Raw genomic sequence first — 14,590 nt, forward strand, 5'->3', positions numbered from 1 at the left:
CGCGGGCTGCGCCCCCGGGGCCCCGCCCCGTCGCGGCCGGGGCGCTCGCCCGCGACTCTCCACAGCGCCCGGGGCCAGTAGTGCGGCGCAGCCATGTCGGGCCCGGCGCGTGCGCGCCCCTTCCTGCTGCTGCTCGCGCCCTGCGCGCTCCTGATCTTCACCTGCACCCCATCCTCCGCAGTAAGTACCCTTTTCTTAATGTGTGTTAGGGTTCATGTGCTGATGATGGCTAGGTAGAGTTTGCTCACCTCAGGTGTTCGCCATATAACCTCTATCGGCTAAAAAGACATCAACGCGCGAATAAGCGCTGAACTTATCGTTAAGTTTCAGCAGATAATAACATTAACTTGTCGTCAAGCTGCGCAAGAATACAATCGGTTTTTAAATAAAATTACGCCTATGTAAATGAATAATAGACTAAATCAATTATATTAACATTTTTTTGTGTAGGTACTTTACTTCTTCGATGTAAGAATATTTTTTCAGGTGGTATTTATAGTTATGTAATATTTCTTAGTTTTTTTATTAATTTAAATTATGACAAACTGAACTTATGTTTATGTATACTACCTATGTATGGCCTACCATGGCATTGATCGCACCATAAATACCGTACGTAAGGACTTCCTATTTGAAACGGAATCGTAGAGATATTACTCGCCTATATCGCCGAGAACCTGCGAATCTACTTTTTATCCCGCCGTTAAGGACCTAACTGATTCCATACACAACTCACAACTTTTTACTTGAAACTAATGTTTTCTCGTCCTTGAACCGCTTTCATGATCCTGATAATTTTCTTTTTCTACTCCCGTACTTTTATTTGTCATTTAAAGGGTCGTGCACACACCTTGAAAATTATAGTTGTCAAGACAAGTCTGTAGTCTATTCCCCAAAAAAGAATTTGTGCTTACACGAAGTATCTTTTTGGCGATTTTACGATACTTCGTGTAATGACCACTTAAAAAATATTGAATTAAATACAGTGTTGCCAACCTTATTTTTAATGTTATCTCTGACAAATAAGTGAACCATAGACATGTTTTTTTTTAAATTTCATTCATTCATTCATTCTTTTCCCGCCCGTACCCTCCATTTTTGCTACTTCTTGAATTAAAAATATTTGTTAAATTTACAATTTTATTTCAAAGTAAGTGCTTGGTCGTCGAAAAAGTATTGTATGCAACGTTGTTTAACTGAGTCAAAAAATACTCGTGGCGTCTTTATTAACAATTTTCGGCTTCGCCTCAAATTGTTACTCACGCCACTCGCCTTTTTTGACCTCTTTTAAACAACGGTTGCATAAAATACTATTTCGACGAGTTAAAAAATATACTACCTACCTCGCTTTTCTTAAAGTGACTTAACAACACCACCCTTGAAAAAAGCGATTATTTATTGAAGTGAAAACTTCTTTAGCGGCGCTGGGCACTTTTTGGGGTGGGGAAAAATGATAAACTCGAGACAGCGTAAGGCGATCACGTGACCGTAAGATTTAGATGGCCACTCATTTAGATTGCATTTAAATCAATAAAGAAAAACTCAATGACATTACATGAAACAGGTTCTAATTAAATCTTGTACGGGCTGAAATACGAGGATCTCACAGTTACATTCTAACTTTATATCACTCAAATATAATTCAATAAAGCTACATCTTGATGAAATCGCTAATAAAAGTGAACTCTAGTACTGGTGAATAAAACTCAAAATATCATGACCAAATATATTTAGATGCGAGGTCTGCAACTTTACAATTTCTACTCGAATTTTAAACAATTAACGCTACAAATTTGAATTTCGAATTTTAAACAAGCTCACTGACCAGCAATTTCGGAACTAAAGTTTTTCAATAGAAAGGAGGATAGGTCAATTATACATAGTGCTGCAGACATTTTGGACTAGTAATTGAGTTTTCACTTCTGTCGGCACTCCCGGAGTGCAACCCGTTGTTTTTTATATTTACAGTTCGCTTTTATGTAGTATACGTACTTATGTATAATACATAAAAGCACTACTTAGTGCTTCTGGTCTAGTAGACATTAGCGATTTTCAAAATTATTTTCGAATATATTATGATGATCCTTCAAACTGTAGAAACTGTGTATCGCTAAGTCTAGACACGTTTATTAGCCCTGAGAATTAATTAAGTACCTACAAGCCTAATCCACAGCCCCCCCCCCCCTTTTCCTTCTTCCATCACCCCCTCGCCCTCCTGTACTCAGGGGGATAGGAGGACTGATCTATACCTTTTTCTATATTTTATTTTAGTTATTTATTACACGAAAGTTACAACTTTTTTGTTAAGGACAAAGCTCCACAAAACTACATTTGTTTGACTGTGGAGTCTCATTATTCTATACTTAATTAAATTTATATTACCTAGCCATATATTATACCAATTATGTAAATAAATGATTTTAAAAAATTTGACCTCTACATATGACTCAAAAAATAGACGCATTATTGTTTTATTCACCTCTATATGTCAAAGTTAGCACCCACATACTAACAAAACTTTGTAACTTGAAGAAAAGAAAAACGGAGTTATTCATAAACGCGCTACTCATTCATAAGCCTCGGATTGTTAGCCTACGGATTGGGGGTAAACAATAAATTAACATATTGAGGCTTGTAAAGTTTTGAATAAGGGGATGAGACTGTATTTTGCGCGTTTTTATTTTTACGGTATTTATACTTTTCTAATACGAATATTTTTTTCGTTTTACCTCTGTATTACTCAAAACCTGTTTAAGACGAACAAAACCCCCTCTACGTTGATATCCTCTGTAAGACGAAAACTCGTTAAATCGAACTTATTGGCATTTCTCTTGAGATTCGTGCTATTGATGTTCTACTGTTTTTATGATAATTACGTACGTAGGCAAGAGCGTAAAGCTCGTTATACACCGCACACTCAAACCAAAAGCTTGAAGAGCGGAAATGAATGACGTCCACGATACGTATACGCTTAGCTCTGTCTCATTTTTCTGGGTGACATTCTTGAACGAAATTGGATGGGATCATGTCATTACGAACATCGATAGTCCAAGATAGTGTTTGCGTTTATTTGCAAATATATGAACTCGTACTAAACACTAATATGTAACCAGGCCCTAAGGCAAGTTTACACGCGCTTAAGGGCCTTATCAGATAAAATTAAATCATTAGTTATCTTCAAAATGGAGGTAATTAAATTAAAATATCTGTCTCTTCCCGCTAAATCAATTTATTTAAACTTAGGAATGCACCTTTACAATGAACGGAGTTAACAAAAACACGATGTTTAAAGTAAGTACCTACACTATGCCTAGGTATAAAGTAATAGGATATCTACAAAGTTTTATATTTTATTATCCTACACCAAGTCGTCGCCCAAATCTAATGTTTAATTTGACATTGGTTTTTATTTGTTTTTTTGTATGCTTGTTTTGTAGTTTCACAGTGCCTTGGTTTTTACTTTAATGCTGTGTCACTTATTTAAGTGATAAATAAATAAATAAAATAAAATAAAATTTATTTCGTCTTATCGTTTTTGATGACCACCCCGAAGTCGCCAAGACAACAGCTTCAAACTATTACATCATTATTTAAATAATTATAATTAGACGAACTTGACAATTAGATTCAAAACTGTTTCAATACAATAATCAAAAATATTACATGTTTACATGAACAGTTAATACTCTACTTCTAAAACCATTTCATATGAATATGTAAATATTTCAATAATATGTTCGGTCAAAATTTGTAAAATTGGTTTTTTAAATCCTATTAGATTCAGATTCATTTATTTCATAATACAGATTTCATTATAAATTGCAAGTATATCAATCTACAAGAGTTCATATTATGATCGTCAAAGTACAGTACAAGAATATAAACAATACGAGTAATACCTAATCTGGCGGCCAATTGAGTGGCCATGGTATCATAAATAGCTACAGGATATATTTAACAAAATAACGCTAGGACAGCTACTCTAGCTCATCAGAACCGTCTTGAAATTATTTAATTTATTAATACCAATTAACAGCTGCAACTGTTTAGTACTTACAATAAACCTGTTATAAAATTTTACAGAGACATTTGTTTTTAATTAGTTTTTCTACTCCCGTACTTTTATTTGTCATTTAAATGGTCATGCATACATCTTTAAAACCCTACCTTATAGTTGTCAAGACAAGTCGTTATAGTGGAGTCAAAACCAACGTGCCGGCCGGGCAATAAAACGAGCTGTCAGCAAGGATGCGGCTAAAGTCGATATTTCTTATCGATAAATCACGCTTGTTCTATGAAAAGTACTATGCATGTGCATGGTCGTTATAAGTAAAATCGATTCCATTATCTATAAATAAATATATTTACCTCGTTAGGTTTTAGTGATATCTAAATGGTTAATTATAAATAGCAGTCATTAATATCATGGCATTTTGTTACTGTTGCAATATAATTAGTGTCTTACTTTGAAAGTCCACTTTCAAAGTAAGTGCTAGGTCGTAGAAAAAGTATTGTATACAACGTTGTTTAACTGAGTCAAAAAATACTCGTGGCGTCTTTATTAACAATTTTCACTCAGTTAAACAACGGTTGCTTAACGATTGATTAACTTTTTCTACCAAGCAATACCCAAGGCCCAAATATGATTAAAGCCGACTATATCATGTGAGCAATGAGCATATAAGTTAGGTACATTTTTTTGCAATGTTTTGTTAGCGGATCAGAGTCAAAGGCAAAACCTTATCGTATTATAGTCGAAGTTGCCATCACAATTAGCATTTCATTGATACTGGCTCATTAAGACTTCGACGATAACATAGATATATACAACGACTGTGATTACGTAATGTCAGAGATAGTGGCTATCAAAAACTTGCCTCAGTGCTTAAAATATATGTAGGTAGGTACCTACAGATTTTTGCGGCCACGACCGAATTTCGATCAAGTTGAGGCGCAATTCAATATAGCTTTGCTGGCAAATCTTATTATATAGCCTCCAACGGCTACGGCAACGGCATTTCCAAATATCCAGCAAGTTGTCATTGCAGAAATGTACTTTACATCGCGGAGTACGGCGCTGACGCAAGCACTTTTTCACGAACGGTGCAGAGTGCCCAATCCACACGGCAATTGATCAACTCCTACATACTCGTACAATATCTGAGAGACCATGGGCAATTTACAGTCCCAGTTCATGCCCAACGTAGAGGTCGACGCCCACGATACTCGGAGGTGTTTCGAACACAGGTGCTTAGGTATTTTATCCGACACCCAGAAGCCACAGAATCTGTATTTTGAACAAGATGGGGCTCCAGCACATTTTTCTTTGCGGGTACGAAATTACCTTGACCAAACTTTTCCCGAGCGTTGGATAGGAAGTTCTGAATGCCAATCAGTTTGTACTTGGTAGAATGAGTCAGGAGGAATCTTCGACGTCGTACAGAATAATGTGAAGCGCAAGGTGGTGGTCACTTCGAACATTTGTTGAAATACGTCTAAACTTTGAATTTGTCTGATTTAGCAATAAAATCTTTTAAACAACTACCTACTTATCGCTAATTATTACATTATTACTATTATTAGACATAATGTACAAAAGAATGTTACTGCACTCAAGAGCAACAAAAACGGTCTCCTTCTATGAGAATCACCATAAAAAGTTACCCATTTTCATTACTTTCGAGTGTACATCATATGAGTGTAGTTTTATGTTTTAAATTTCAGAATTAGTTAACATGACAAATAGGTGCCACACGACAGTGTGTCAACACTCGAGATTTTAATTAATTATTTTGTTAAAAAATTACAAAAAATAATTTTGATTAACTTTAATAAGAGTTAGTGCATCGTGTTCTCGATATTCAATTAAGTCAGAATTACTTATTTTTAACCGACTTCCAAATCTAAAAGGAGGAGGTTATCAATTCGGTTGTATGTTTTTTTTTATTTTTTGTTTATTTTTTTATTTTTTTTATGTTTGTTACTTCATATCTCCGTCATTACTGGACCGATTTTGAAAATTCTTTTTTTGATTGTATGTATATGCATACAGATTGGTCCCGTTTTTGTCAAAACCCAGTTCTGATGATGGGATCCATGAGGAATCGAGGGAACTCCTCAAATCTTAAAGGCATACATATAGTGATTTTTGTGTTTTTATCAACAAATCAAGCATATACATTCAGAAACGTGACATTTGATGAAGTGGAACTGCTGATGATGATCAGAACGGAACTCTTCAACGACGCATAGTTCACGTTTGGCGATTTGTCCTCTTCGTTATGTTTGTTAAGCAAGTTAAGTTTTTAAGCCACATTTTTGTCAAGCTCGAGTTCTGATGATGGGATCCATGAGGAATCGAGGGAACTCCTCAAATCTTAAAGGCGTGCGTATAGAGATTTTTGTATTTTCATCAGAAAATCAAGCATTTTTATTAAAAACTGTCGCATTTGATGAAGTGGAACTGCTGATGATGGTCAGAACAGAACTCTTCAACGACCCATAGTTCACGTTTGGCGATTTGTCCTCTTCGTTATGTTTGTTAAGCAAGTTTAGTTTTTAAGCCACATTTCTGTCAAGCTCGAGTTCTGATGATGAGATCCATAAGGAATCGAGGGAACTCCTCAAATCTTAAAGGCATACATATAGTGATTGTTGTGTTTTAATCAACAAATCAAGCATATACATTTAAAAAGTAACATTTGAGGAAGTGTAACTGCTGATGATGACCAGAACGAAACTCTTTAACGACGCATAGCTCGCGTTTGGCGATTTTTCCTTTTCGTTATGTTTGTTAAGCAAGTTAGGTTTTTAAGCCATATTTATGTCAAGCTCAAGTTCTGAACATGGGATCCATGAGAAATCGAGGGAACTCCTCAAATCTTAAAGGCACACGTATATAATTTTCTGTATTTTCATCTTAAAATAAAGCATTAACATTAAAAACTGTCGCATTTGATGAACTGGAACTGCTGATGATGATCAGAACAGAACTCTTCAACGACGCATAGTACATGTTTGGTGATTTCGAATTTCGACTTTTACTTGGACTGGGACCCGGACTCGGATCCAGATCCGGCCTCGTACCCGGATCCGGTTCGGACCCGGACCCGGACTCGGACACAGACCCGGACCTTGACCCGGAAAACCACTATGATACCTAAACTAAACAAACTACTATGATTACCTACCATAAAATGTAGGTATAAAGTATGATGAGGCCAAACCCCTCCCGCTCAAACCCCCGTACACCGCACCGCATGCGCCGTTAAGTGGGTTAGGTTAGGTTAGAACTGCGAGCCTTACAGAAACGAAATGCTACTAGAAAAGTGGGTGGTTTTACCTCCTTTTCTACATAGCGCACCATCTACAATAATCTTTCACCGGGCCGCATAGAAGTCGGTTTTTTTTTTCTTAAAAATTATGTATTACGTCTTGGGTGTCACCCTGTAATCTGATCTAAATCGTTTTCTCTTACAATAACTTACCTTTTTATACCTCAACTGGGTAATAACTGAAATAATAGATTTCTCAGGATATAGATTTAAAAAAAAACCTTCTTTTGTGTATTGCCACTAAGGTGACGGTAGAGGTGGGTAAATTTTCAGATTCTGTCAATTTACCCCATTTCACACACAAGCGCACTTCACGCACACTACCTCACTTTACTGGGACAGGTCACTGACCCATCAAGTTTTTTTTAAGATAGCGTTTTGAGTTTAGTGGCCTCCTTTTAGGAAAAGCGTTCCATTGAAAGAAGAAAGAGAAACAATACATTTAATCTTGCTTTCCTTGTCTGTTCATGTCACACGTGACGTATTTAAATTCTAATAATTCATTTGGTTGTTGACAATTTTCTACATTATGGCTTTGTCGTATACGCGTTTTCTAAAGTTAAACCGAATAAAACCAGATGTCATTAAGTCAGATGTAAAATGTTATTTACTACTCTATACGACTTTTCATAAGGCTCAAAATCAATTAAATGAGAATTTAAATAAATAAAGTTCCGGCAGGGTGCAAAATTTAATTAAGGCGGACAAAATAAAATTTGAAAATATATGGAAACAGTGTTGGCTAATGTACCCCTAATATCTTACACTACTTACTATTAAATTAATACAATTAAAATAAAAAATATTATACCGGTATTCCACCGGTATTATTTCAGTGCTGAAGCGATTATCTTCGATCGTAGCCTTGATAATGTAGGTGTTGATAGTTACTTACGGCGGTAGGAGCGGCAATGAACCCCGTGCAGAGTAGAACGTGAGGTGCGTTGGGATAAGTGCATATATCTACTTATAATTCTTTGGCTGGTTGGTAACCCTCTATATTTTATTTTTTGTTTTACTGTTATTAGGTTAAGGGAGTTTTAGGGAGTGAAAAAAAAATGATTTTCGTTTTATGCGCTCGCGTGATTGCCGATGGATTATAATTAGACAAAAGAACTTGTTTTCCACGCATCGAATGTAGATCCCTATGACACTTCCTCCAAGTCTTCTCCAATAATGTTTATACCGTATTTTAATTACCTACCTTAAATGTTACATTTCTAAATATATTTTTTGTGCTATACATACTTCGAAAAAATCGCTGGAGGCCTAGCGGTAAGAGCGTGCGAATTGCAATTCCGGCTCGTACCAATGAGTTTTTCGGAACTTATGTACGAAATATCATTTGATATTTACCAGTTGCTTTTCGGTGAAGGAAAACATCGTGAGAAAACCGGACTAATCCCAATAAGAGCCTAGTTTACCCCCTATGGGTTGGAAGGTCAGATGGCAGTCGCTTTCATAAAAATTAGTGCCCACGCCAATTTATGGGATTAATTGCCAAGCGGACCCCAGGCTCCCATGAGCCGTGTCAAAATGCCGGGACAACGCGAGGAAGATGATGATGATGTGACACATACTTCCAAAAAAATCTACAAATATTTTACGTGACAACTGCTTATAAGTAAATATTATGTAGGTACACTTATAAAGTATAAAGTAGAAAATATCTTATAGGTACATAATATAAAAACCGATCATGTACGAGTAGGATTCACTATGGGTTCCACAGTTACACATTTTTATTGCATATTTTTTGTTTAAGACCAACTCACCTATTATAGGACATAGGTCTTCCATTAATCTTTTGGCGTTGAACTATTTTTTGTATATGTATTTATGTAATACAATTCTGAGTTAGGTTATGGTACATTTTTGCTCACCTACTTATAGTTATGTATTATATCTGATATGTGAGATACCAAACCTGATACCAAAAATCGCCGCAAAGTTAAAAGTTCATTTATTTACGTTACTCATCTTCGGATCACCGACTTACTACTTCCTTACTTGACATATGTGTACTAAATTTCAATTGAACTAGTCCAGTAGTTACGGTGAAAATTGGCTTTAACAAAATGGCAGACACACGAGTGATCTTATAAGGGAGATTATTTTCCTTGAGTGAATGGTATGCATTTACCCCAATGCACCTCACGTTCCACGCGGCGCGGCGTAATCTGGCCCCTATTTCACCACGGTGACAGGTACGACAAAAACATCACTGTTATTGACGCCATAGGCATCCATGGACTACAGTTACCGCTAACACTGATTTAAACTTTCACGATTTTTACACATTATTAAATTGTACAACGGAACCGCAAAACGTTCAAGCGGATAAACAAGACCAAGTGCGGGTAGTTCGAAAAACTCGCGCGGTTAGAAGATGCTGATATCAACTTAAGCCAGTCTTCTCCGAGACCACGGGGACAACGCCATCCTCGAAACGTCGGAGGTAAATCTTAAAACTTAGATACGCGATTAAGTCCCGTTGTACAATTTAATAATACAGTTACCGCTTACCATCGGGCGGGCCGTATTCGTGTTTGCCACCGTCATTGTACCTATTATTAAAAAAAACTTTATTATATCGGATAAAACAGACATTTCTCTCGCGAAAAAATCTTGTGACAATTGTCACAAGATTTTTCAAAGAATTTTCGGTAAGTCTTGACAGGAAATGAGTTCTGTGTCGCAATTTCGATACAGTTGCCGTGTTTCTTGTGACAATTGTCATTAGCTTCGCAAAATAAGAATTTTTTAGTGGCTATATAATGGAGTTTATTTATTTATTAAAATGTTGGTGGCAAACAAGCACATCGCCCGTCCAATGGTAAGCGGTTACCGTAGCCTATGGAGGCCTGTGACGTCAGCAACAGTGATGTCGACAACTGTCGCACCTGTCACCGTGGTCGTAGTGAAATAGGGGCCAGTAAGTACCTAATAATCGCAGTGGTCTTAAGTGTCACAGACCCTACTGGCGCTTAAGTCCTTTATGACAATTTCTGCCTATTTTAAATTGTTCAAAAAAAAAAGAAACCGAATAATTATATCGGACTACCGAATTTTCACGAGAATCAGTTGAGAAATGTGATATGCAAAGGAGAAGAATTCCGACATACGAAAGCATTTTTGCCCAAGTTGAAACGGAGACCTTCGCCAACGCTCGGTCAATGATGGTTTAGGTACAGCTAGCTGCAGAGAAAAGGTACCACCCCTGCATACAATTATCTATCTGGTCGTACCTTTTCTCTGCAGCTGACTGTACACCTATAAAAATGGTTGTCCCTGCTGTAATTTTATACCGGTACCGTACTTTGTATTTCAACCGGTATAGTTTTACCTTCAAAACGAACCGGTATTGATAAATAATAACGGTACCATACCGCTTATACCGTAAAGAAAGCATGATGCAGTCTCTGCTTTGCACAATTATTGTGTGGACAAAATTCTTATAATCACCGAAACATACATACCTACGCACATAATGTCATTGAAATAAAACATTGTTATTTTATAGTAAATTTATATAATACTCGATATATACACATAACAATAACCAGACCGCAGCGGTATTAGCCTGTAAGCTTCATATCTTGTCTCCAAATCCGCAAAAACTAGTTAGTACTAAATGCTGGTCTTGCTGTTATTTTATTCTTGAAGATTATGGCTTGTTTCTTGATTATTGAGAACAGCACGTAATCGCACACATATAGACGGAACGAACGGCAACAAAGTAGGTGTAGACACTAAGACTTTCAGGTATTAAACGAATTACGCTTCGTATTAATAGGTAAGTAATATTTAAATGAATATATAATATTCTCTAACGTAAATACAAGATTACAATTGACATCAAATGTCATTGACGTACAGAAGTCATATACTTTTTTTAATGACGCAAAATTGATACCAGCATAATGAAAATCAATCCCAATCAGTAAAACGAGTCTTTAAACTTTTTTCATTTTAAGCGGGTTTTGAAGGAACAAGTTACTTAAATTCAATTGTAATCGTATTGTTTTAGGATAGTTTACTGCTGTTTTCGATCGTTACGACCTGTAAATAACAACAAATCAAATTTTAAATAAATTTATTTACCCTGTTTTTTGAAATACAATTTATCTACTGGTATACATTTTCGTATGCGTATATGATGAAATGTCTAAATAATGTCAAAAACGAGCTACGACGACGTACACGTCTGCTTCGATCCAAGGCCAGCGGCCATCTGACTCGAAGAAGAATTTTGAGTGATGTCGTCAATGTATGGAAATTGTACGAAAGTTTACATTTGGGATTGAATTTCTGTTTTGTATTTGTGAGTAAAAATATAAGTAGATAATAATTTGCTAGTATAGTTATCTAGCTTTCAAAATCACACAACAACTCAATTACTGTTAAAGGCAAAACTGTAATGCGTGTTGCTCAAACGGAACTCCATATTTTGATTTTTGGATACTTTTAGTGTCGATTTGTAGAGAATTACAGCAAATAAAAAATATTATGCCGTAAAGAGCCGGTACACGGCTTCATCGTGAACAAATTTACGTATAATTTAATGCAGTTATTAAACATTTCTTGAACAAATTGATTGCACAAAGTGAGCTCTAAATCGAAAACGTCATATACCGTCCCCTTAAACTTTCTACATTCCAAATTTATTAATAATTGGATTTGTAATTTATGAAATTGAAATCTTAACAAACCCACACAGGTATTTAACTTTATTTACAAACTATCAGTGTGTAAGTTTTCAGTACAAAATAGTTCAATAAAGCTTTCTTTGATCGCTAGTCGCAGATAACCCTAGTAAGTATATCCTATTTTTAAACAGTGTTACATGTAATTAAGCGCGTTGCTCAATACACGTTTCTTTGTAAAGTAATTCGTTGGTCTTATATCAAGTGTTACGGTAACCTTTGCACTATTATCATTTATCATTTTTATTTGATATAAACTCATCTACTGGCAACAACACGCCCTTATCATTCCATGGCCGCGTGACCTAAAAAAGATTTTATTAATAAAAGAATCAACTCAACGTCGTTGGTATTTAATAAAAGAACCTGATATAGGCATTATGAATGAAAGGAGCATAATAATATCCATAAAACTTCGGTCATTATAGGTACAGTCAGCTACAAAAATATCAGATCAAGATCACGGCACGAGTCACGAGTAGACATTAGGTACCAAACACCACACCAATTAAGCTCTACAAGTAGTTAGGTATTTGTTTCTCAAACGAACCAAAGTTGTTGTTTAACTCCTCGTGCGAATATTAATATATCTGAGTAAAAAAAGACTCCTGTATTGAACCACGATCTTAGTGTTGAGACGGTTCCAAAGCACGAGGGTGAAACCATCTTTGCTACCGAGTGAAATACATTTTTTTTTAATGTTTAAAGTGGGTAATTGTATGCCTCCGATTTAAAATAGGTCGATTCATAAGAACTGGCACAACATTAGTATGTTACCTACTGAAACTACGGAACTGACTTCAATTCATAAAAACGGTCATAGCTGAGATAAACATGTCAAAGGCCACAATGATTCGCTATCCTATATACTTAGATCACTTAGATGTAAAACAAAACATTTAGTGTATCAAATTAAAATAAGGACTTCCTGTGTAAAACGTCTGCGTAACTTACGTTCTGTAGGTACATCTCGCTCGCACTAATATGCCTGTACGAGCGAGATGCGTAGCAAGTAAGTTGACGCACACGCTAGCGAAAATGTCAGTGTCAAACTCGTGGTAAGGCTAAAGGTAGTTATCCCGTAAAACTTTAAACCATATTATACGATGACAGTAACTTATTCACGATATATATATGTATAAGGTAAACGTACTAGTGCTCGACATACTAATAATGCCCAATAGATGAATGACACCCTGCTGTCACCTCTATTGACAATGACTTAAGTTTCAAGATGACATGTACTGGGACCGCGTCGAGCACCAGTACGTTTACCTTACCTACTTTTTATTTCTTTTATACCTAATCATATTTTTGCTACTTAGTACAATAGCTGTTTGTTTTACAAGGGGGCAAAGTTGTTTTTTAACCGCTCGTGCTAATATTGATACCCGAGCAAGCGAGAATACAAAATTGAACCACGAGCGTAGCGAGTGGTTCGAAAAATGGAATCTTGAGCGTTGCGAGGGTTTCAAAGCACGAGGGTTAAACAAAATTTTCCCCCGAGTGAAACACAAAAATTTTCACCACACCAACCCGAAGCAAATATTAAATGTAAAATATCAAACAAAATTAAACCAAATCAAATCCAAATGTTATTAAATATTTCATCATCCAAAATTATCATTTAAAAGTCAATTCTACCAGCAAACATAAGAAAACAACGCAAAATTAGCATTTGATTACTTTGCCTCACATATGTGAGGCAAAGTAATCAAAGCCTCACATGTGAATAAAATACAACTTTGCTATCAGTTTTTGAAGTGCAAAGTAAGCCGAGCTGGTGTGGTAAAAAAAACTTTGCTCATTTTTCTCATTGACAGCGAGGTACTACTGATAAAAATGATAATGCATACACACGCTCTGCCACGTGACGCGGGTTTGCGAAATAATAATGTTAGACACTTATTCATTTGAGATTTTTAGAGATCATTTGAGATATTTATACACATAATGTAATATATCGCTACGTACATTAAGTTATTCGGTGATCCTTATCTTTCAGCCTAAAATACAATAAAAGTTATTTATCAGAACTCTGCATCAAAAAATCGATTATATCATGTACATAATCATTTCATCATGTCATTTCTTATAATTATTTACATAGGTACTGTCATGAGTCATCAGTGTGTATTTAACTTAAAGGCCGTCAAATTGATTTACTTCTAAGGAATTATATTTATATCTAGTCCAGTTAAAATCCAATAAGATTCTGTTAAAAAAACCATATTAGACAAGACAAAGTCAATAAATTCTACTTCCAATTAAAAGTGACAAAATGACAAGTCGTAAGTAATACCCTACAATAATCTTAAAAGATAACCTTGGCACTCTATACCTAGTCTGTATTTATTAGGAACACCTTTTTAAAGTGAAACTTTTCATCTTGGGACTAGACCGGAGCTCGCCCGCTTGGCCACGTGAAACCTCTAGCTTCAAGCCCTATATGGCTAATTCTGTACATACGGATTTGATCTACATAAATTATAAAGCATCAGTCACAAGTAGGTCAAAATCAGCTTCCACTGACAAAGCTCTGTATTGAGG

At 35.9% G+C, this 14,590-nt stretch overlaps 1 protein-coding gene across 1 annotated transcript in view; it reads left to right on the plus strand.

The window, feature by feature from the left end:
- The first annotated feature begins 1 nt into the window (after position 1).
- Positions 2 to 14,590, plus strand: part of LOC134647955 (collagen alpha-1(IV) chain-like) — a 32,887-nt gene continuing 18,298 nt past the window's right edge. Inside the window, exon 1 of the mRNA XM_063502348.1 lies at positions 2 to 180. Coding sequence (XP_063358418.1) covers positions 94 to 180 — 87 coding nt within the window. The 5' untranslated portion in view covers positions 2 to 93. The remainder of the gene's footprint in view (positions 181 to 14,590) is intronic.

This window comes from Cydia amplana, chromosome 5 (assembly GCF_948474715.1).
Source record: "Cydia amplana chromosome 5, ilCydAmpl1.1, whole genome shotgun sequence".
Taxonomy (NCBI): Eukaryota; Metazoa; Arthropoda; class Insecta; order Lepidoptera; family Tortricidae; genus Cydia; species Cydia amplana.